The 24986-nt window shown below is 45.6% G+C and overlaps 1 protein-coding gene across 1 annotated transcript in view; it reads right to left on the bottom strand.

Moving 5' to 3' along the window:
• AFAP1L2 (actin filament associated protein 1 like 2) overlaps window positions 1–14400 on the bottom strand; it is a 75923-nt gene extending 61523 nt beyond the window's left edge. The window contains exon 1 of the mRNA XM_072131170.1: window positions 14263–14400. Coding sequence (XP_071987271.1) covers window positions 14263–14308 — 46 coding nt within the window. The 5' untranslated portion in view covers window positions 14309–14400. The remainder of the gene's footprint in view (window positions 1–14262) is intronic.
• Window positions 14401–24986: the final 10586 nt, after the last annotated feature.

The following is a 24986-nucleotide window of genomic DNA, read 5'->3' as shown; positions in this document are numbered from 1 at the left end:
GTTCCGACATTCACCTTGTGCCTCTACTGTCAGATCCCTGCTCCACCATTCACCCTGTGGCTCTGCTGTCAGCTCCCTGCTCCACCATTCACCCTGTGGCTCTGCTGTCAGCTCCCTGCTCCACCATTCACCCTGTGCCTCTGCTGTCAGCAACCTGCTCCACTATTCACCCTGTGCCTCTGCTGTCAGCTCCCTGCTCCACCATTCACCCTGTGCCTCTGCTGTCAGCTCCCTGCTCCACCATTCACCCTGTGCCTCTGCTGTCGGCTCCCTGCTCCACCATTCACCTTGTGCCTCTGCTGTCAGCTCCCTGTTCCACCATTCATTCACTGCAGCTGTCAGCTCCCTGCTTCACTATTCATCCTGTGCCTCTGCTGTCAGATCCCTGCTCTATCATTCGTCTTGTGCTTTTGCTGTCAGCTCCCTGCTCCATCGTTCTCCCTATGCCTCTTATGTCAGTTCCGACATTCACCTTGTGCCTCTATTGTCAGCTCCCTGCTCCACCATTCACCCTGTGCCTCTGCTGTTAGCTCCCTGCTCCACTATTCACCCTGTGCCTCTGCTGTCAGCTCCCTGCTCCACCATTCACCCTGTGCCTCTGCTGTCAGCTCCCTGGTCCACCATTCACCCTGTGCCTCTGCTGTCAGCTCCCTGCTCCACCATTCAGCCTGTGCCTCTGCTGTCGGCTCCCTGCTCCACCATTCACCCTGTGTCTCCGCTGTCAGCTCCCTGCTCCACCATTCACCCTGTGCCTCTGCTGTCGGCTCCCTGCTCCACCATTCACCCTGTGTCTTTGCTGTCGGCTCCCTGCTCCACCATTCACCCTGTGTCTCTGCTGTCAGCTCCCTGCTCCACCATTCACCTTGTGCCTCTGCTGTCGGCTCCCTGCTCCACCATTCACCTTGTGCCTCTGCTGTCAGCTCCCTGCTCCACCATTCATTCACTGCTGCTGTCAGCTCCCTGCTCCACTATTCATCCTGTGCCTCTGCTGTCAGATCCCTGCTCTATCATTCGCCTTGTGCTTTTGCTGTCAGCTCCCTGCTCCATCGTTCTCCCTATGCCCCTTATGTCAGTTCCGACATTCACCTTGTGCCTCTACTGTCAGATCCCTGCTCCACCATTCACCCTGTGGCTCTGCTGTCAGCTCCCTGCTCCACCATTCACCCTGTGCCTCTGCTGTCAGCTCCCTGCTCCACCATTCACCCTGTGTCTCTGATGTCAGCTCCCTGCTCCACCATTCACCCTGTGCCTCTGCTGTCAGCTCCCTGCTCCATTATTCACCCTGTGCCTCTGCTGTCAGATCCCTGCTCCACCATTCAACCTGTGCCTCTGCTGTCAGCTCCCTGCTCCACCAATCACCCTGTGCCTCTGCTGTCGGCTCCCTGCTCCACCATTCACCCTGTGCCTCTGCTGTCAGCTCCCTGCTCCACCATTCACCCTGTGCCTCTGCTGTCGGCTCCCTGCTCCACCATTCACCTTGTGCCTCTGCTGTCAGCTCCCTGCTCCACCATTCATTCACTGCAGCTGTCAGCTCCCTGCTTCACTATTCATCCTGTGCCTCTGCTGTCAGATCCCTGCTCTATCATTCGTCTTGTGCTTTTGCTGTCAGCTCCCTGCTCCATCGTTCTCCCTATGCCTCTTATGTCAATTCCGACATTCACCTTGTGCCTCTATTGTCAGCTCCCTGCTCCACCATTCACCCTGTGCCTCTTCTGTTAGCTCCCTGCTCCACCATTCACCCTGTGTCTCTGCTGTCAGCTCCCTGCTCCACCATTCACACTGTGCCTCTGCTGTCAGCTCCCTGCTCCACCATTCAGCCTGTGCCTCTGCTGTCAGCTCCCTGCTCCACCATTCATTCACTGCTGCTGTCAGCTCCCTACTTCACTATTCATCCTGTGCCTCTGCTGTCAGATCCCTGCTCTATCATTCGCCTTGTGCTTTTGCTGTCAGCTCCCTGCTCCATCGTTCTCCCTATGCCCCTTATGTCAGTTCCGACATTCACCTTGTGCCTCTACTGTCAGATCCCTGCTCCACCATTCACCCTGTGGCTCTGCTGTCAGCTCCCTGCTCCACCATTCACCCTGTGGCTCTGCTGTCAGCTCCCTGCTCCACCATTCACCCTGTGCCTCTGCTGTCAGATCCCTGCTCTATCATTCGTCTTGTGCTTTTGCTGTCAGCTCCCTGCTCCATCGTTCTCCCTATGCCTCTTATGTCAATTCCGACATTCACCTTGTGCCTCTATTGTCAGCTCCCTGCTCCACCACTCACCCTGTGCCTCTTCTGTTAGCTCCCTGCTCCACCATTCACCCTGTGTCTCTGCTGTCAGCTCCCTGCTCCACCATTCACCCTGTGCCTCTGCTGTCAGCTCCCTGCTCCACCATTCAGCCTGTGCCTCTGCTGTCGGCTCCCTGCTCCACCATTCATTCACGGCTGCTGTCAACTCCCTGCTTCACTATTCATCCTGTGCCTCTGCTGTCAGATCCCTGCTCTATCATTCGCCTTGTGCTTTTGCTTTCAGCTCCCTGCTCCATCGTTCACCCTATGCCCCTTATGTCAGTTCCGACATTCACCTTGTGCCTCTATTGTCAGCTCGCTGCTCCACCATTCACCCTGTGCCTCTGCTGTCAGCTCCCTGCTCCACTATTCACCCTGTGCCTCTGCTATCAGCTCCCTGCTCCACCATTCACCCTGTGTCTCTGATGTCAGCTCCCTGCTCCACCATTCACTCTGTGCCTCTGCTGTCAGCTCCCTGCTCCACCATTCAGCCTGTGCCTCTGCTGTCGGCTCCCTGCTCCACCATTCACCATGTGCCTCTGCTGTCAGCTCCCTGCTCCACCATTCACCCTGTGCCTCTGCTGTCAGCTCCCTGCTCCACCATTTACCCTGTGCCTCTGCTGTCAGCTCCCTGTTCCACCATTCACCCTGTGCCTCTACTGTCAGCTCTGTGCTCCACCATTCAGCCTGTGCCTCTGCTGTCGGCTCCCTGCTCCACCATTCACCCTGCGCCTCTGCTGTCAGATCCCTGCTCTTTCATTCGCCTTGTGCTTTTGCTGTCAGCTCCCTGCTCCATTGTTCACCCTGTGCCTCTGTTGTTATCTCCGCCAGACCAATGAGAGGCAGGGCACAATCACTTTACCATCAGAGGCCAACACGTGCTTGTAGCTGGAGGCGATGGATGCCGGGAACCTGTAAGTATTGTGTTGCATCTCTTGTCTTGCTTTATGCAGCATGTGTAGATCGAGATGCTCATATTATTATTATTATTATTATTATTACACTATTTGAGTCTGCCATATCACTGCTATTAGCTTAGTATTAGTTATGGTAATGTCTGGACCTAGTAATGACTCCAGTTTATAATTAGACCAAGGTGTTATCAGTAAGATCTATGTGTGTAATAGAGCATTACATGAATACCATTCATCTTCTTGTCTTTCATAATTCCATTAGGAAACAGGAACAATCGGAATAGAAACCTCTCCCTGCGACTTCTATACAGGATCTTAATCATTTTTATTATACTCTAATGTTTTATAATAGTCTTACTGAAAATCGACTAACAAATAAGTAAAATCAGTATCTTGCTGGGCTCTTTATAACTTTTCAAATATACCTTTCATGTTTCCCATTGATTTTTAATTTTAGTGAAAACCTATATGTTTATGCAAATGAGCTGTTTGGTGCACCAGGGGCGGGGCTGTGACTGCTGGTGCTCCTGCTTTGTTCTTTCTGCTATGGAAGATGTTGGGCGCTGAGTAAAGTGGGGGTGTTGGGTACTGGTCGGCATAGGAAGACGACTCACAGTCTCACTAGCCCTAAAGACCTTAGTACAGCAAGATGCTCATTTGCATAATGATAGAATGGAAATTTATTTTTCTAAAATAACAGATAACTTGGTCCTCTGGTTTCCTCCCACACTCCAAAACATACTGTGAACCCCATGGGGACAGTGAATGATTTGGCAAACTCTGTGCAGTGCTGCGTAATCTGTGTGCGCTATATTAATAAGGAATTATTATTATACACCTTGTGATTCTGCTATCAGCTCCCTGCTCCACCATTCACCCTTCTGCTATCAGTTCCCTGCCCCACCATTCACCTCCTACTGCTGTCAGATCTTTAATCCACCATTTATGCTTAGCCACTGCTATTAGCTCCCCACTTCTTCATCCTGTGCTTCTCACGTCAGCTCCCTGCTCCACCATTCACCCACATCCACAGCTGTCAGCTCCCTGCTCCACCATTCACCTGTGCTTCTGCTATCAGTTCCACCATTCACCCTGTGCTTTGGCCATCCTTTCCCAATCACCCATTACCACTTTCCTGCTCCACCATTTACCCACTACCACCGCTAGCAGCTCTCCACTTCACCATTAAGGACCAATTCCTTCCAATTTTTGGTACTGATGGGAGGATCTCTTTGAAAATAAGGGACTTATAAGGAACTGGTTCCCATCAGTATCTAACTTTTCTACTGGCAAAATCAGGACATTTACAGATGGTCCCTGTCCCAAGACTCCTCCAAACTGGTCTGGAGATACATTTTCGGTGATGTTTGCCATCGCCATTTTCTAAGGCTGAGCTTATAGGGACATGAACGATTATACAGAATAAGTTCTGAAAATTCGGGATAGTTGGACACGACCGCATACACCAATCACAGTGCAGTGTCCTCATTATGGATGGATGTCACCTCATTCCTCTTAAAGGGAGTGTGCGGGAAGTGCATTGATAATGTCTCCTCAGGAAAGTCCTGGAAAAGTCCCGTATTACAAAATCATCATCCTGCTACTTATATTTCCTTCTTACTGTGAATCCATCCGTAGACAAGGAATAGTTGTCAATCAGTCTCAGATTCCAGTTACGTTTCTCCCTGACGTTGTCCATTTATTAGTCAAGTTCTCCAACGATTTATTACTGACTGTAATGGAGGGATCTGCTTGTCACCTAAGGCAGCCAATCACAACACAGCTTTAACCTTCCCTAAGTAGCTGAAGTAATAAAAGCTTTTCTCTAATTGGTTATAAATTGGAACAAGACCTGGATACCTGGTAGGGCGGCGTTTTATGAGGAAAAGGGACATATGGGGGCGCATTTACTTACCCGGTCCCTGCGCAATCCCTGATCGGGACTGTCCGACAAGGATGAACTCTGCCGCGATTCATGAAGATCGTGCGCCCGATATCCTGCATGTGTTGCTTCCCTGATCAGGCGCCGGGGTTCGTAAGTGCACCGGAGTACGTAAGTGCTTGGCTAGCGACACAATTTTGAAGCAAAATCCTGCGGTTTGTCCGAATCCGTCGGATCGTCCGACGGCGCGCATCCCCAATTTGTGTCGCATGAAACCCAGCGTGATTGGGCAAAAATCCGATCGTGTGCGTTAAAATGTCCGACGAAAGTGCGGTCCGCGGGGCCCTTAGTAAATGAGCCCCATGGTGTTGGTTTAGGGATCTGGTCTTGGGTCTCCCTATATGGTATTAATTTAGGGTTCTGGAGAATGTTTTTATGATATTAGCTTAGGGGTCTGGGGTCTCTCTATATGGTGTTAGTTTAGGGGTCTGGGGTCTCTCTATATCAGTGGTTCTCAACCTTTCTAATGCTGTGACCCCGCAATACAGTTCCTCATGCTGTGGTGACCCCAAACCATGCAACATGCAGTAAAAAAACAGTAAAATTGCAGCTCTGATGACGTTAGGTGACCCCCGGTTTTGGTCGTTCGACCCCCGCTGGGGTCCCGACCCACAGGTTGAGAACCACTGCTCTATATGGTGTTAGTTTAGGGGTCTGGGGTCTCTCTATATGGTGTTAGTTTAGGGGTCTGGGGTCTCTCTATATGGTGTTAGTTTAGGGGTCTGGGGTCTCTCTATATGGTGTTAGTTTAGGGGTCTGGGGTCTCTATATGGTGTTAGTTTAGGGGTCTGGTCTGGGTACTCTCTATATGGTCTTAGTTTAAAGGTCTGGGGTCTCTCTATACAGTGTTAGTTTAGGGGTTTTGTCTGGGGTCTTTTTGGTGTTAGTTTAGGGGTTTGCGGTCTTTCTGTATGGTGTTAGTTTAGGGGTTTTGTCTGGGGTCTTTTTGGTGTTAGTTTGGGGGTCTGTTTTCTAGAGATTCTTGAGTGGGGCCATAACACTAACTGAATTTAAGATTGCGGACATAGTTAGAGGGGGCTCACATTTATCGGATACAGTCACATGACATCCCATGTTGGAGTTTGGACCATTCAACAACAGCAACCAGAAATCTCATCCTTTCTCTGATCTATACCAGGACACAGTGGGGCCACATGTGCAAAATACAGTAAGCAGCACGATCATAAATATTAAATTGAGACCTGGAACATCAGGAAGTCGAGGTCTAGGAGGGAGCCCCACAGAAAATAAACTTTCTATTCCACAAGTCAGATGACTGCGCCTTCACTTCAAAAGATGTGAAAGGTTTCTAGTGACATGACTCCGGGGCAGGAAGGGCACAGCCAAGAACAATAGGGCCCGCGCCATGGGGAATAATTCCACCCAAGGGGCCTCTAAAAATAATGTTTACTTTCATTAGCATTGTAGCAGAAGCACAATGACGGCCATTAAAGGGAAGGTGACAACACGGACAACACAATCTGCAGCTAAACCTGACAAAAGGGAGGGGGGGCAAAGACACAGGGGCTCCAATATATGTTTCCACTATATACATCCACCAGACAATGTCCACTCCTTGGACCTAGATGTTGTATTTGTAAAATATCCTAAAAACAATCCCCATCACCTGACTCTGGGTCCGGCTTCTAAAAACAAATCCATTGTACTAGAAGGAATCCCGGGGCGAGCCAAGCCCTTCACAAAGTCAAAGGAAGGGGGAGAAGCAGAAGGGGGTACTTATGTCTTGTTTGTCCAACTACTGGAAGATTATAGGAGAATCCAGAGAATGGAGGACAGGTGCCGAATCAGCAAAAATTGTGAATCATCAGACATGGCCAAATAGATAAAAATCTATGCCTCAGTGATGACAGGTGTGTGTATGAGGGGGTCCTCGGGTATGTGGGTTCATGTGGATGGTGGTCCTGGGGTGTATAAGTGCTTATAGGAGCAGGTCCTGTGGGTGCTTGTAGGGGTCCTGGTTCTGCATTTCCTGGCACATCACCCACTTCCCGCAGGTGACGGCCTCTGAGGTGCTTCCTCTTTTAGCTCTTCAGCTTCTTACATTGTCTGGAGATTTATTATTTTGAAGAAGTGACTCCGCTCTGGACAAGGCTGCTAATGACACAACACCTCAGCTCTGATACAAAAGATGATCTGTACATTGAAGGGGGTTCCTTCCAGTCCTGTTATTATGTGGGGTTGTGGAGGCCTCACCATCACCTGAAGATAGATTGTGACACTGTATCAGTGCAGGTAATATCTATTCTTCCCTACGTTAAGTTCACTGACTGCAAGCAGAGGTCATAAAATATGTGAAAAAAAAACCAAATGGGGCACATTTACTTACCCGTTCCAGTCGCAATCCCGCAGCGCGTTGTCCAATGAGGATTCCGGTCTGCCAGGATTCACTAAGGTCCGTGCGCCCATTATCCACCAGGTGTCGCTGCTGCGCCGAGGTCCACCGGAGTTCACCTTCTTCGCCCCGATGCATGTAAGTGCTGATCTTGCGACACAAATTCTTTTTTAAATTCTGCGGTTTTTCCGAATCTGTCAGGTTGTCCGACTCACGTGAAAGCCGGCGCCGATGCGCCAAAATACGATCTTGTGCGCCAAAATCCCGGGGCAATTCGGCGCAAATCAGAAATCGTCAGGAAACCCAACGAAAGTGCTGGATTCGGACCCTTAGTAAATGAGCCCCAATGAGTATTAGAAAAACGTCTTGAGGCCGTGTTCACACATTGTGTTTACGCTAAATACAACGTTAATGCAATGTAATCGCACTGTTTGGATGACAGAAAGTCAAAAAATTCTGTGAACTTGAAATCTCTGACTTAGGCTCATTTCACACTACCGCTCCTTCTTTACGTTCTTTCCCTCCGTCGAAAAAGTAAAGAATAAAGGTTTAACGGAGGTTTAACGTATCACTTAAAATCCCATTGACATCAATGTCAATTTGATGTCATCCCTAATGTACCGTTTTGGCAGGGTTCCGTTATCCATGCGTTTTTTGGACAGAAAACACATGGATAATGGATGACATAAAATCTACATTGATATCAATGGGATTTTGAACGTATACTGTACGTTAAACCTCCTTTACACCTCCATTCGTCACATTTTTAACAGAGGGAAGGAACTGTAGTGTGAATTTAGCCTAAGAAATACATTTCTGTCACTTTCTGATAGATGTTGTGTTTCGGTTCTTTAGCTACTGGATCTCTGCTTTCAGTCAGTCATAGGAAAGGACTTGTTACATTTGAGTCACTTTTGCTATGAGCCAATGTCCAGTAATTATTTTAGGCTGGAGATGAGGCTGTGTAAATCCGCTTCTAGGGATCACAAGGGGACGACACTTCTGCTGTATGAGGTGTGTCGGCAGTCTATAGATAGGTACTCCACTCCACTTTGTAATCATGACTTCCTGTTTATGATTGAGACGCTGCGCCCCCCCTGTGTGATAATCATAGAGAGGGGAGCGTTTCCCTCCCCCAGGATCAGGAATGTTGGATCTGCTGGGAATTTCTTACAAAACACAAAGTATTTGCAGGAGTCTCAGAGACTGATCTCGGCTGCTGTCAGTGAGGAGAGATAATCTAGTTTGCATCCAGAGAACCAATTCCATTCTGGTACTTTCACAGCACAGTTTGCTACAATGTATTTGTACAGGGCATTCTCTCTCTGCAGCTCTTACCTGTACTGATACAAAGTAACAAATCGCTAACAACGATCCCCATGTATTTTGCATACACTCACCGGCCACTTTATTAGGTACACCATGCTAGTAACGGGTTGGACCCCCTTTTACCTTCAGAACTGCCTCAATTCTTCGTGGCATAGATTCAACAAGGTGCTGGAAGCTCCTCAGAGATTTTGGTCCATATTGACATGATGGCATCACACAGTTGCCGCAGATTTGTCGGCTGCACATCCATGATGCGAATCTCCTGTTCCACCACATCCCAAAGATGCTCTATTGGATTGAGATCTGGTGACTGTGGAGGCCATTTGTGTCCAGTGACCTCATTGTCAGGTTCAAGAAACCAGTCTGAGATGATTCCAGCTTTATGACATGGCGCATTATCCTGCTGAAAGTAGCCATCAGATGTTGGGTACATTGTGCTCATAAAGGGATGGACATGGTCAGCAACAATACTCAGGTAGGCTGTGGCGTTGTACCAAGCGGCCCAAAGAGTGCCAAGAAAATATTCCCCAAACCATGACACCCCCACCACCAGCCTGAACCGGTGATACAAGGCAGGATGGATCCATGCTTTCATGTTGTTGATGCCAAATTCTGACCCTACCATCCGAATGTTGCAGCAGAAATCGAGACTCATCAGACCAGGCAACGTTTTTCCAATCTTCTACTGTCCAATTTCGATGAGCTTGTGCAAATTGTAGCCTCAGTTTCCTGAAAGGAGTGGCACCCGATGTGGTCTTCTGCTGCTGTAGCCCATCTGCCTCAAAGTTCGACGTACTGTGCGTTCAGAGATGCTCTTCTGCCTACCTTGGTTGTAACGGGAGGCGATTTGAGTCACTGTTGCCTTTCTATCAGCTCAAACCAGTCTACCCATTCTCCTCTGACCTCTGGCGTCAACAAGGCATTTCCGCCCACAGAACTGCCGCTCACTGGATGTTTTTTCTTTTTCGGACCATTCTCTGTAAACCCTAGAGATGGTTGTGTGTGAAAATCCCAGTAGATCAGCAGTTTCTGAAATACTCTGTCATATCAGACAATGAATGGGTGATGTATGGGTGCCCCCTTATCTCTGTCATATCAGACAGTGAATGGGTGATGTATGGGTGCCCCCCTTACCTCTGTCATATAAGACAATGAATGGGTGATGTACGGGTGCCCAAATACTTGTGTCCCTCCTGGGCCGGAGACAAGGTGGCCAAGATAATTACTGGTTAGCACTACAGTCTTGCAGCGCTGGGGACCTGGGTTCAAGTCCCAGGGTTAACATCTGCAAAACGTTTTTTTTTATCTCCCTGTTTGCATGGGTTTCCTCCGGGTCCTCCAGTTTCCTCCCACACTCTAAAACATACTGGTAGGTCGATAAGATTGAGCCCCATTGGGGACAGGGACCGATTTGTAAGCTCTGTGCAGCGCTGCGTAATCTGTGTGCGCTATATAAATAAAGAATTGTTATTATTATAATTATTACTGAAAGAAGTAGAGAAATCCCCTGAAAATGACAGATCCACAGAGGAAGCAGACCACCACTAGTCACTCATAGCTCTATATATAGGAACAGGTGCTTCTGCCACCCCCCAACCCCACACCAACACATTCCCATTCACTGACAGCAAGTACAGAGACCCCCAATAACCTCCAACTTGTAAATATGGAAAAGTTGTCTAAAATGTTGAACATCAGTCCTGGAAGCTAATGAAGTTTCATTGACCATTGTCATGGAAGATGTCATCCTTCTACGCTTCGTCTACCCCATTAGTCACCCATCACTCACATCTCAGGTGTGCTGAGACAAAGCCTAAGGACCATCCCCTAAATATCTGAGTGTAACTGGATCCCTGCAGGTGAGGTGCCGGGTGATAGACATCATTCGGAGACGGGACTTATCTCTCTCATCATGTACCTGCAGCTGCATCCCCCCCCCCAGTTCCTTCACAATATCTCCGTAATCTGGGGAATCCGTTATCACTACCCCTCCCCTATTACACATATCTGAATCATAATGTCCTACCACGGGGATACAAGGTAATATGAGGTCTGTGGGGTCTGGCTCTCTGTGACCCGGCCATGGCCGCCCCTCTGCAGTGTATGTATATGTGGTGTGGCTGCAGACTATTGCACTTGTATACCACACAGATCTGATACTAAATATATAACGTTGTGAAGAACAGAAGACATAGCAATTATCGTCTAACATTCCCTTTAAGCAGTGGGGGGGGGGGGGGGGGGTAGCATGGCACAGAACTCCCATATTTGAATATTAATGACCTATCCCATGAAGTTATTAGACACTGCGCCATATTCTTGTACAATCTCCCGGAACAACCCTTTAAGGAATGTTTTTGTCTTTATAAGTTGTTTGGAATTCATTATATTAAAGTAATGAAGAAAACTGGATTAATTGGAGTAATACCCCCCCCCCCCTAACTGTAGGAGCCAAGGATAATGTAGTAATGGAAAATTAGGACATAAAAAACACAGCAGCGACTCCCTATGATAGTGGAAATCTCCACATGAAGGATAAACACTCAGGAGCAGCAGAGATTAACTAAAGGGGGGGGGGGGGAAGCACATGATGTAGGACTACAAGTCCCAGCAGCTTCAGAGAGATACAAGGTTGTTATATGTACTGTCAGCATGTGGGAACATACGCTTGAGGGGTGTCCTCACACTTCTGTTCTCTGTGTTCTCTGCAACCAGTGTGAGGCTGCGTTCCTAGGTGGCGTTTACATTGCGCTCTGAAACACAATACAACAGCTGAGGAGAGGAGATCTGCCGCAGATTACATCGCTGTCAACATTGGCATTGAGAGTAGAAGAGAGGGGCTGTAAAGCGGCTCAGTGCACAGAGCACAGCAGTGTGAGGACACACTTGAAGAAACTACAATCTTCGAATATAAATCCATATGTCACAGTCCATATGTAACATATGGATGTTAATAAAAAGGATATTTACAACATATACTCAAACGGATGCGTTATTTGTGGGTGTGAAATGGACACAAGCGACTGAAGAAGCTAAAATACTCAGTTATATCTGTATCTGGGAAAGCTGAGTGACTACCGGCTGCAGTTTATTCTTTCTTCTGCTTCCTATACTATAAATGCCTGTACACGTTCAGTGGGTCATTGAAATGCTTCCTCTACATAAGCTATTCCTCTCGACTCTCCTATACACATGCATGCTCAGTACTGCAGAAGCCACTGGTAGTGCCTGCCATTGAAATGAGTCTGGACCCAGACCACCAGGGCATCCCTCTCCTTTGTATCCAAGGCCTTAAAACATGACAAATCTTAACCCTTTTGGTAACTGTGGTGGAGGCCGCAGACAGGGAAATAATCAGTCACTGAAGCAGACGTTGAGGATTAGATGTCAAGATCGATGCCAATCCTCACATGATCTGCCCCTATGCAAGTGCAAATATATTATCCTGAATTGTAGGCTCATCCTCGGCTTCTCCTGCTCCACTAGAAAAATATGCATTGGTTTTAATAAAATCTAAGTCATGTGAACCTGTCCTTCTAGCCCCATCATCATCAGTAGATGCCTAAACATCAGAGGTCAAGGGTTAGTGCAGCCAGGACTCTAAGGGTACGGTCACATGGTGCGTTCTTGGTCAGTTATTGGTACTTCCTGGTGCGTTTTTAAACACTAAAACGCATGGGTTTTTGCATCTTTACCATGTGTTTGGCTGGTTTAAATTAGTTTTTCTTCATTTGTGGAAGTTTAAGCAGCTGTGAAAATGGTAACGTAGCTGCTTACACTTTCAAAAATGAAGAAAAATAGAGCCAAACCAGCCAAATACATGGTAAACATGCAAAAACCCATGCATTTAAGTGTGTTTAAAAACGCTCCAGGAACGGACCAATAACTGATCAAGAACGCACCATGTGACCATACCCTTAGAGTCCTGGCTGCACTTACCCTTGACCTCTGATGTTTAGGCATCTCCTGATGATGATGGGGCTATAAGGGCAGGTTCACATGACTTAGATTTTATTAAAACCAATGTAACCACATCAACAACCCTTGTATTAAAGGCAACACTTTTAAGGTTAAAAACTGAATTATTTCAAACTGAGTCACCGGATCAGAAGACACAAGAGATCAGGGGTCACCACATGACCCTGAGAACAATGCAGGAGACCCTCTGTGTGACCAGAAGCCCCTGACCAGAGGACACAGCATCAACATGTAGCAACAATGAATTCTGGATATGGTTTATCACAACACTTGATACAATGTAACTACAATGTATCACACATAACACAACAGAGCTGAAATACAATGTAACAACATCATAGACACATGGATACAATGTAACCTGAGATCCCCCGACTCCACTTCTGAGATCCATCCACTGAGGTGCAGGGCAGGGATGATACATGAGGGTGACACATTCCTGCACATTACACTTGGGTGTAGATTTAGGGCTCTGATCTCTGCTCCAGCTCTAGTCAAGCTATACCTATGTATCATCTCTATTTGGACTAAAGATATAGAATATGTACTGTCCTTGTCACTCACTCCTATCAGTGACAACCCAAGGTATCGATGCTGCCATCACCCAGCTGTGACTACTGCGCAGGATCTGCTGGCTTCAATGTAGCTGAGCTAACACCATAGGGGGCAACTAAGGGTAGAACCATAGGGGGGCAACTGAGGCTAGCACCATAGGGGGGCAACTGAGGCTAGCACCATAGGGGGGCAACTGAGGCTAGCACCATAGGGAGGCAACTGAGGCTAGCACCATAGGAGGCATGGACATATACAATGACCTGTATACAGTACAGTCTTATATACGCTGCAGTTATACCCCCATACACAGCACAATACCATACTCCATGTATTCTGTACGCTTCTATATATCCTTCAGTTACTCCCTGTATAGAGAACAGTCTTATATACTCTGCATTTACCCCCCCCCCCCCCTCCTGTATACAGTACGGTCCTAAATACTCTGCAGTTAGTCCCCCTTTTTAAAGTACAGTCCTACATACTCTACAGCTTCCCGACATTCAGTACAGTCCTATACAGTCCTCTGCAGTTACCCCCATATACAGAACAGTCCTATATACTCTGTAGTTTGCCCCTCTTTATACAGTACAGTCCTATATACTCTGCAGTTACCCCCGTTTACAGTACAGTCCTATATACTCTGCAGTTAGTTCCCCAGTATAAAGTACATCCTATATACCCTGCAGTTACCCCCCTGTATACAGTACAGTCCTATATACAGTGCAGTTAAATCCCTCTGTGTACGGTACAGTCCTATATACTGTGCAGTTAGCCCCCTGTATACAGCCACGTCCCTGCTATAAGAACCTAATGATTCCCTCTGGTGTATGTGACAGCGCAGCTACATGAGAGGATACATGGCGGTACAGCCGCTATACATAGTGTGCACAGGACCATGCGGTAACGGAGTCTCCTACCTTTATACTTCTCCATGTGTGCGGCAGCGGCTCCTCTCCCTGTCATAGACCCCGAGCAAGATGATCCTTAACCAGAGCTCAGCGCACACTCTTCCCCTGTCTCTGCCCCTCCCTGTGAGGTCAGAAGAGACAAGCCTGGGAACCAGAGACCCCCGCCCCCCTAGCCTCCCCCGAGACCACGACCCGACCCGACCAGGAGAGACAGGAAGTACACGGAGAGAAGCTGTCAATCCGCAGGCAGTATTATAGTAGTTCTATTCTTCTACATAGGGGGCAGTATTATAGTAGTTCTATTCCTGTACATAGGGGGCAGTATTATAGTAGTTCTATTCTTCTACATAGGGGGCAGTATTATAGTAGTTATATTCCTGTACATAGGGGGAGGCAGTATTATAGTATTTATATTCTTGTACATAGGGGGCAGTATTATAGTAGTTATATTCTTGTACATAGGGGGCAGTATTATAGTAGTTATATTCCTGTACATAGGGGGCAGTATTATAGTAGTTATATTCCTGTACATAGGGGGCAGTATTATAGTAGTTATATTCTTGTACATAGGGGGCAGTATTATAGTAGTTATATTCTTGTACATAGGGGGCAGTATTATAGTAGTTATATTCTTGTACATAGGGGGCAGTATTGTAGTAGTTATATTCTTGTATATAGGGGGGCAGTATTATAGTAGTTATATTCTTGTACATAGGGGGTAGTATTATAGTAGTTATATTCTTGTACATAGGGGGCAGTATTATAGTAGTAATATTCGTGTACATAGGGGGCAATATTATAGTAGTAATATTCTTGTACATAGGTGCCAGTATTATAGTAGTTCAAATTCTTGTACATAGGGGGGCAGTATTATAGTAGTTCTATTCTTGTACATAGGGGGCAGTATTATAGTAGTTCTATTCTTGTACATAGGGGGCAGTTTTATAGTAGTTATATTCTTGTACATAGGGGCAGTATTATAGTAGTAATATTCTTGTACATAGGGGACAGTATTATAGTTGTTTTATTCTTGTACATAGGGGGCAGTATTATAGTAGTTCTATTCTTGTACATAGGGGCAGTATTATAGTAGTTATATTCTTGTACATAGGGGCAGTATTATAGTAATATTCTTGTACATAGGGGCAGTATTATAGTAGTTATATTCTTGTACATAGGGGGCAGTATTATAGTAGTTATATTTCTTGTACATAGGGCAGTATTATAGTAGTTATATTCTTGTACATAGGGAGCAGTATTATAGTAGTTATATTCTTCTACATAGGGGGCAGTATTATAGTAGTTATATTCTTCTACATAGGGGGCAGTATTATAGTAGTTATATTCTTGTACATAGGGGGCAGTATTACAGTAGTTATATTATTGTTCATAGGGGGCAGTATTATAGTAGTTATATTCTGGTACATGGGGGCAGTATTATAGTAATATGGGTAGCCACCCCCCCAGTATATAGCCAGCCATTCCCCTCAAGTATACAGCTAGCCCCCCTGTATATAGTCAGTCAGTCCCCAAGTATACAGCTAGCCCCCCCGTGTATATAGCCAGTCAGTCGCCTGTATATAGCGAGCCAGTCCCCCCAATATATAGCCAGCCAGACCCCCCAGTATACAACCAGCCTGCCCCAGTATACAGCCAGCCTTCCCCCAGTATAGAGCCAGCCAGTCCCCCAAAGTATACAGCCAGCCCTCCCTGTATGTAGCCAGTCAGTCCCCTGTATATAGCTAGAAAGCCCCCCCCAGTACATAGCCATCCAGCCTCCATTATAAAGCCAGCCACCCCAGTAAATAGCCAGTCAGTCCCCCCAGTATACAGCCAGCCGCCCCAGTATATAGCCAGCCTGCCCCACCACTATACAGCCAGCCCACCCCCCCAGTATACAGCTAGCCTGCCCCCCCCAGTATTTAGGCAGCCAGCCCCCAATTATACAGCCAACCCCCCCCCCCCCCCCTGTGTATCTAGCCAGTCAGTCCCACCAGTATACAGCCCCCCCTGGCGACCATAGAAGATTTCATTCATGGACATGAAACATTTCCCTCCAGTCACATGGAGACCCTTGGATACATCTGAATGATGAAGCTCAAAGCCGCAAAACAGGGGCCATGTGAAATATACATGTACCTGCATCCGTGTAACAAAAGGCTCTGCAGCCTCCTTAGATGTTGTGACTCACTTCCTGTGTCTGCTGATAACAGAGAGTAATAGATTGTAATCAGGCCATTTCATCCTGAGGAAAGGTGACTGCAGAAGGTAAACCCCCCCCCCCCCCCTGTACAGTCACCTCTCCCCGGGATGAAATGGCTGATAACAGAGAATAGTAGATTCTATCCCCCTGTACAGTCTTCTCTCCCCGGGATGAGATGGCTGATAACAGAGAGATTAATAGATTGTATCCCCTCTGTACAGTCACCTCTCCCCAGGATGTAATGGCTGATAACAGAGAGTAATAGATTGTATCCCACCTGTACAGTCTTCTCTTCCTGGGATGAAATGGCTGATAACAGGGAGTAATAGAGTGCGTCTTAGAGTGGGTGTTGGTGGAGTGGACTCTTGCAGGGTATAGGTAGCAGTAGGTGTGGAGATACAGGCAGGAGCCGTGTGACATACGTAACCATGGCGTGTACACTATAATTTGCACCTTCTATAAGATCTGTTGAGGCCTTCATTGTAATTCTTGATATTAGAGAAAAGCCGCAATGTAATCCTGTGCAACCCCTTTAAGTGATAGGAGGGGGCGAAATGTTGTACCCGAGGGAGGGGGGTCTCACACCTCATTTACATATAGAGACATTATGGGATCGTCTTCTTCTCGTTAGTGGATAATGATGAGACCTTGGCCCGTCACCTGTACGCTAGCGTTATGAACGCTCGCAGAATGTGTGACCGCGGCCATAAGATCGTTTTTGACAGGTTTGACCAATTATCTTAATTAAAAATGGTCAAAACGGATGCGTTTTTTTAACGGACTGCTTAAAAACGGACCAAAAACGGGTTCAAAACGCCATCTGTGGCATCACCCTGAGGCCGCGTTCACAAGTTGCGTTTTGGCTGCGTTTTCATTGCGTTTGAAATGCATTACAACACCTAAGGAGAGGTGATTTGCCTAATTACATTAGTATTTACATTTGTTAACACAATGTTAACACATGCGTTAACAAAACACTTGCTTTAACATCAAACTTACGATGCATTTTGTAAACAAAAATGTTAACAGTGATGTAATTAGGCAAATCACCTCTCCTCAGCTGTTGTAATGCGTTTCAAACGCAATGAAAACCCAGGCAAAAACGCAACGTGTGAACGTGCCCTAAGGGTCTAAAATATGCGTTTAAAAACGCATTGCAAACGCTGAAGAGAGATTTGCCTAATTAAACAGCTGTTAACATTTACAAAATCCAAGCGTTAACACATGCATTCACATTTGCGTTTTGTAAACAGTGTTAACAGCTGTTTAATTAGGCAAATCTCTCTTCAGCTGTTGCATCTGTACGGCTGGTGTGACCTAGTGGCTCAGACAACTTGATAAATGAGATGTTAATATCTTCATTTAATTTGCGACTTTTTGTTAAAATTTTGCAGAAATGGCGCGTCTAGTATCTTCTCACTGGAGAATGGAAGTGAATTTGCAACTTTTTCTGGATTCACTTGATAAATCTGGAGCATATATGGAGGAGCCAAACATCACAAGAGTGGTGAGGATTGGAGGTAACGGATTGGCGGTGACCTCTATGTTTTGGCTGCGTCTTACCGGTGACCTCAGTTTTGTCAGATACGATCCCCGGCACAAATGGGAATAATATCCAGGCTCATCCCAACCCTCCCAGATCCAGGCTGGAGATTAGAACTTCATCTGCAGCCAAAGCAAACCCTGTGTAAAGATGTTTCCAATAATCTTTGTTTTCCGGACACGTTTCTCGCATAGATGAAGGAGCCGCCACCGCCTTCCCCTTTGATGTGTTTGCGCCTCTTAAAAGTGATGGAAACAATAATAGACGGATACATTGTGTTATATTGTTGTATGTGAGGATCCTGCGATCTTCTGATGTAGGTGGGGCAGTACATACAGCGGGGGCTGCACCTGCCACCCCCTAATTCCTGACTCTTTACTCTCCAGGAAAAAAAACCCGGACACATTCCTGAGGGTGATGCCACACATAGCGTTTTGAACCAGTTTTTGGTCCGTTTTTAAGCCGTCTGTTAAAAAACACATGCGCTAAAAAATGCATCCGTTTTTTAAAAGCGCATCCATTTTTTACCATTTTTTATTAAGATAATTGGTAAAACCTGTCGAAAACGCATGCGTTTTTAAACGAACTGCTTAAAAACTGACCAAAAACGGTTTCAAAATGCCATGTGTGGCATCACCCTAAGGGCGCGTTCACACGTTGCGCTTTGGTTACGTTTTCATTGCGTTTTAAAACGCCTAACAACAGCTGAGATGAGGTGATTTGCCTAATTACATTACTGTTAATGTTTGCGTTTACAAAACGCATGCGTTAACAATGAGTTAACGCATGTGTTAACAATGTGTTAACATAGTGTTAACAAATGTAAATAGTAATGTAATTAGGCAAATTACCTCTCCTCAGCTGTTGTAATGCGTTTTAAAACGCAATGAAAACGCAACCAAAGCGCAACGTGTGAACGCGCCCTCAGGGTGCAGTCACATGTCGTGTCTAACGCATGCGTTTAAAAACGCATTGTAACAGCTGAAGCAGTTGCCTAATTAACCCTTTAAGGACGTCGCCCTATTTTGTTTTATCATTTTTATTTTTCACTCCTCAGGGCGCGTTCACACGTTCCGCTATCGTCGCGTTCATAACGCTAGCGCACAGTGGGCGGGGCTCGGGCCGATCGCATATGCGGTTCCCGGGAAACGCATGCGATTAATAACCCGTTGGCATACGTTTCTCTGGAAACGCATATGCGATCGCCCCAAACTCCGCCCCCTGTGCGCTAGCGTCGCGTTATGAACGCGGCGCTAGCGGAACGTGTGAACGCGCCCTCACAATCAAAAATCTAATTTTTTTTTTATACGTAATGAGTGCCGCTATTCTTTGTCTTCTTTGATTCAAGTGAATTAGAGAAAGTGTTATTTTGTTATCCTGAGTACATATAAGGAAATTGTCTTTGTGGGAATAACCTTTATAACACAATTTTCCACTTTTCAAGGAATTTATAACATTACAGGGGTTTCCCCACTAAACAACTTAGTCCTATGGATAGGGCCTATCTTGCTCATCAGTGATGAGAATTTCACACATCACTAGAACAAGGGATCCGATGTACCCCAGTCGGACCCCTCATCACTCCTCTAGATGAGCGAAGCAGAAAGACGCACATGTAAAGCCATGGGGGACCAGCAGCTGCACTCATCTTGGGCAGGAACAAGTGGTCTGACTGGGGTACATCACACCCCAATGGACCCCATGTCCTCGTGATCTGTGGGGGTCTCATCACTGAGACCCTCACCGATCAGCAAGTTGGACCCTTTCCTGTGGATAGGGCCTAACTTGTTTAGTGGGTAAACTCCATTAACATTCTTACAATTTGTAGTTGGCACCCCGGTGAACCGATTGGAGGAAGATATGGGGATATTATGGAGTAAATGTATCTTCAGGGTAAGGGATATTGGAGCATGGTCAGTCAGGAGGACACTGCCTATCTTTGCCACCTTCACAAGTGAAATGTGAATAGGTGCCATATGTAAACTAATTGTAGCTGCTCTAAGAGTTCCCTGCTTTCTATGTCTATGTCTCATTATGTTAAGTAGTGGTTCTGTGGCCAACATAAAATCACCAACTTTTTTGCTCATGCCTTACCTGAAATCCACTTAAAGGAAACCTACCACTAAGGATTTACCTATTAAGGTAGATCCGGTAGTAGGTGCATCTAACATATACGTAAGGGCTAATCCTTTACTCCCCTCTATCTTTTCTAATCTTTAATCAGGGTAATATGCAAATTTTCTAAAGAGGCTACAGGGGTGTGGAGTAGCCAGAGCTGAGGCTACACGGCACAGCTACTCCACACCCCAGTAGCCTCCTGATCTTTCTAAACAGATAGCATCAGCGTGCAGCTACAAAGAACTGCACGCACTCGTCTGTGAAGCCGGAGTTCTGCGCATGCGCATGCAGAACACAGGCCAGCGGCTGCAAGATCTTGGCTCCAAAGCCGGAACTACTGCACATGTGCAGAACTCCGGCTTCGCGGACGAGTGTGTGCAGCTCCTTGTCGCTGAAGATGTCTGTGTAGGAGGATCAAAGAGGCTACTGGGTTGTGGAGTAACTGTGCGGCATAGCCTTAGCTCCGGCTACTCCACGCCCTAGTAGCCTCTTTACAAAATTTGCATATTACCCGGATTAAAGATTAGAAAAGATAGAGGGGAGTAAAAGATTAGCCCTAAAAAGGGCTATCCTTACATATACGTTAGATGCGCCTAGCACCGAATCTACATAAATAGGTAGGTCCGTAGTGGTAAGTTTCCTTTTATCCATGAGGGTCTGTATGAGCCGGGTGCAAATGTGAGTTTGGGGCATAAATGTTAACCAAAAACATATATTGCCTAACACAAGTAACTTTCAAGAATAGATATCTTCTGGTCCACCAGTTGTATCAGCGTACAATACATGACAAACCTGACATGACCTGGTTGACCCTACTACTGAGATAACAGCGGGATGTCTCAAACATTAAGTCAAGCATTTCTAAATTATGGCAAAACTGCAAATGGCTCATTAAATCATTTATTGCCAGCAAGGGGGGTTACTGAGGGAGCAAGGGAGAGAGCGAGACAGTGTAACAACCTGTGAAGCCAGATCACTGTGGGGCTAGGGTAGCCCCGCAGAATTATTAACATTATGGTTTAGAAGGACGGAAGCCATGTATAACAAATATAAGAAGATTATGCAGTCTGCAGCATCTGCTATATGGACTCCCAGGATAAAAGCCACTTTTGGTGTGTGCCACTGGTTCTAAAATACTTCTATTTTTAATAGTTAAAAAAGGTGTGTGTATATATATAGACCTAAAACAGTGCAATTCACCATAAACACATGGGATTACCTGCAGTAGAAAAGAGAATAGAGACACATTACAGAAACAGACCAGTTATCAGAACATAGTTATCATCCCCTAGTATGTACTCTACCTCCCCCTGGTGGTGGATAATGAATATGTCTAAGAGCTCCATCCATACATGTGTCTTGTTTTAGCTTCTATCTGACTACTATGTATTATTCGTCATACTGAGAAATCTAATATATAAAGCCGAGTGTGTATGTATATGTATGTGTGTATGTATGTGTGTATGTATGTGTGTATGTATGTATGTTCGCTAAAGGAATCTGTACCGTTGCTTTTACAATCACCAAATTTTGCACAGTTGTTGCCAGTGACTCAAGGAACGTCATAGACCAGGTTTTGAGCCGAAATTTTCACCCAGTGCTTTCCAAAACCCACTTATTACCCACCATATACAGAAGCCATTGCCAAGGTCATTAACCCCTTAACGCTCTGCGCTGTAGCTCTACGGCGCAGAGGTATAAGGAGTGTATGAAGAGGGCTCATGGGCTGAGTCCTCTTCATACAAAGGTGGGGGTTTTTGCATTTTGCAGAAAACCCCCGCCGATAATAACCGTGGTCGGTGCTTGCACCCTCTCAACGCCGCCGGCAAAGTCATCGAGGGGCGGCGATCGGTTGCCATGGTAGCCTCAGGTCTTCGTTTGACCCGAGGCTACATGGCTTCTGCAGATTCGTTACAATGAGCCAGTGGCTCATTGTAATGAATGACCTGCAAAAATGCCATATATTGCAATACAGTAGTATTTCAGTATATGGTAGGAGCGATCTGACCATCTAGGGTTAATGTACCCTAGATGGTCTAAGAAATAGTGGAAAAAAAAAGAAAAAAAAAAGTTTAAAAAATAAAAAAAATTTATAAAATATTAAAAATTCAAATCACCCCCCTTTCCCTAGAACTGATATAAAACATAATAAACAGTAAAAATCACAAACATATTAGGTATCGCCGCGTCCCAAAATGCCCAATCTATCAAAATATAAAAATGGTTACGGCCGGCGGTGACCTCCGAGGCGGGAAATGGCGCCCAAATGTCCGAAATGCGACTTTTACACCTTTTTACATCACATAAAAAATGAAATAAAAAATGATCAAAATGTCGCACAGACCTCAAAATGGTAACAATGAAAACGTCAGCTCATTTTGCAAAAAATGACCCCTCACACAGCTCCGTGCGCCAAAGTATGAAAAAGTTATTAGCTTCAGAAGATGACAAAATTTTTTTTTCTTTTTTGTACACATTCGTTTAATTTTTGAAAATGTATTAAAATGCAATAAAACCTGGATAAATTTGGTATCACCGCGATCGCACAGAACCAAAGAATAAAGTAGGCGTGTTATTTGGAGCGAAGAGTGAAAGTGCGTTTTTTTTCCAATTTTTCCACATTTGGAATTTTTTTCAGCTTCGCAGTACACGGCATGTTAAAATAAATAATATTACGGGAAAGTAAAATTTATTACGCACAAAATAAGCCCTCACACAGGTCTGTACACGTAAAATGAAAAAGTTATGGATTTTTGAAGTTGGAGAGTGAGAGATGAGCGGAAAAACCCTGCGTCCTTAAGGGGTTAATATGATCTCTGACCTGTGATTGGTTACTATAGGCAATGGGTATAAGATGCTTATGTGTGAGGTAAGATGAACAGGCATACAGAGATAGGGGGAGATTATCAGAAATGTCTGAGGTAAAATTGTTCCAGTTGCCCATGGCGACAGACAGACAGTCACCAAAAGAGACTGCCAGCGACAGACAGACGGTCACTGAAAGAGACTATGGTGACACACAGTCACTAACATAAACTACTGGCGTCAGAGACAGTCTGAGACAGTCTACAGATACATATAAAATATTATTTGTTAACTTACTCTCTTATGTTGTAGCTTAGAGCAGTTATTTACTATCCCGAGCAACGCCAGGAGCGACAGCTAGTCTATTATGTACATATATACACTCACCGGCCACTTTATTAGGTACACCTGTCCAACTGCTCGTTAACACTTAATTTCTAATCAGCCAATCACATGGCGGCAACTCAGTGCATTTAGGCATGTAGACATGGTCAAGACAATCTCCTGCAGTTCAAACCGAGCATCAGTATGGAGAAGAAAGGTGATGTGAGTGCCTTTGAACGTGGCATGGTTGTTGGTGCCAGAAGGGCTGGTCTGAGTATTTCAGAAACTGCTGATCTACTGGGATTGGTGAATGGTGCGAAAAAGAAAAAACATCCAGTGAGCGGCAGTTCTGTGGGCGGAAATGCCTTGTTGATGCCAGAGGTCAGAGGAGAATGGGCAGACTGGTTCGAGCTGATAGAAAGGCAACAGTGACTCAAATCACCACCCGTTACAACCAAGGTAGGCAGAAGAGCATCTCTGAACGCACAGTACGTCAAACTTTGAGGCAGATGGGCTACAGCAGCAGAAGACCACACAGGGTGCCACTCCTTTCAGCTAAGAACAGGAAACTGAGGCTACAATTTGCACAAGCTCATCGAAATTGGACAGTAGAAGATTGGAAAAACGTTGCCTGATCTGATCAGTCTCGATTTCTGATGCGACATTCGGATGGTAGGGTCAGAATTTGGCGTCAACATGAAAGCATGGATCCATCCTGCCTTGTATCAATGGTTCAGGCTGGTGGTGGTGTCATGGTGTGGGGAATATTTTCTTGGCACTCTTTGGGCCCCTTGGTACCAATTGAGCATCGTTGCAACGCCACAGCCTACCTGAGTATTGTTGCTGACCATGTCCATCCCTTTATGAGCACAATGTACCCTGTAACATCTGATGGCTACTTTCAGCAGGATAATGCGCCATGTCATAAAGCTGGAATCATCTCAGACTGGTTTCTTGAACATGACAATGAGGTCACTGTACTCAAATGGCCTCCACAGTCACCAGATCTCAATCCAATAGAGCATCTTTGGGATGTGGTGGAACGGGAGATTCGCATCATGGATGTGCAGCCGACAAATCTGCGGCAACTGTGTGATGCCATCATGTCAATATGGACCAAAATCTCTGAGGAGCTTCCAGCACCTTGTTGTATCTATGCCACGAAGAATTGAGGCAGTTCTGAAGGCAAAAGGGGGTCCAACCCGTTACTAGCATGGTGTACCTAATAAAGTGGCCGGTGAGTGTATATAACTCTGTGTAAGACGAAACGAGTCGGTCAGTGTTCACACTATGTCTAGTCTGATTGCTGTGAGTGGCTTTTTATAACATGAAATAAAAAAGACAAATGTTTTAACCCCTTAACGACTTGGCCACCTTCCTGACACTGCCCTTTTTTAAAAATCTGACACTATATATGGTCATAGCTTTTGAACGCTTTACCATATCCAGGATATTTTGAAATTATCTTTTTGAGACACATTGTACTTCATGTTGGTTGAGAAATTTAGGCAAAATGTTTATTATTTATTTATGAAATAAACATAAATTTGGTGAAAAATTTTAAAAAAAATATGATTCCCAAATTTTATACTTTTTCGAAAGTTATCACCAAAATAACTTGATAAATAACATTTTCCATAGGTCTGCTTTAACTTGACATCATTTCTCAAACATCTTGTCAAAAAAGAAGAGGGTATAAGGGGCACTGTTTCTTACACCTTTATCATAGAAAGTAGAGCA

The sequence above is a fragment of the Engystomops pustulosus genome, chromosome 11 (assembly GCF_040894005.1).
Source record: "Engystomops pustulosus chromosome 11, aEngPut4.maternal, whole genome shotgun sequence".
Taxonomy (NCBI): Eukaryota; Metazoa; Chordata; class Amphibia; order Anura; family Leptodactylidae; genus Engystomops; species Engystomops pustulosus.
The sequence above is the reverse complement of the archived record's forward strand: the minus strand, read 5'-3'. Positions and strand labels throughout refer to the sequence as shown.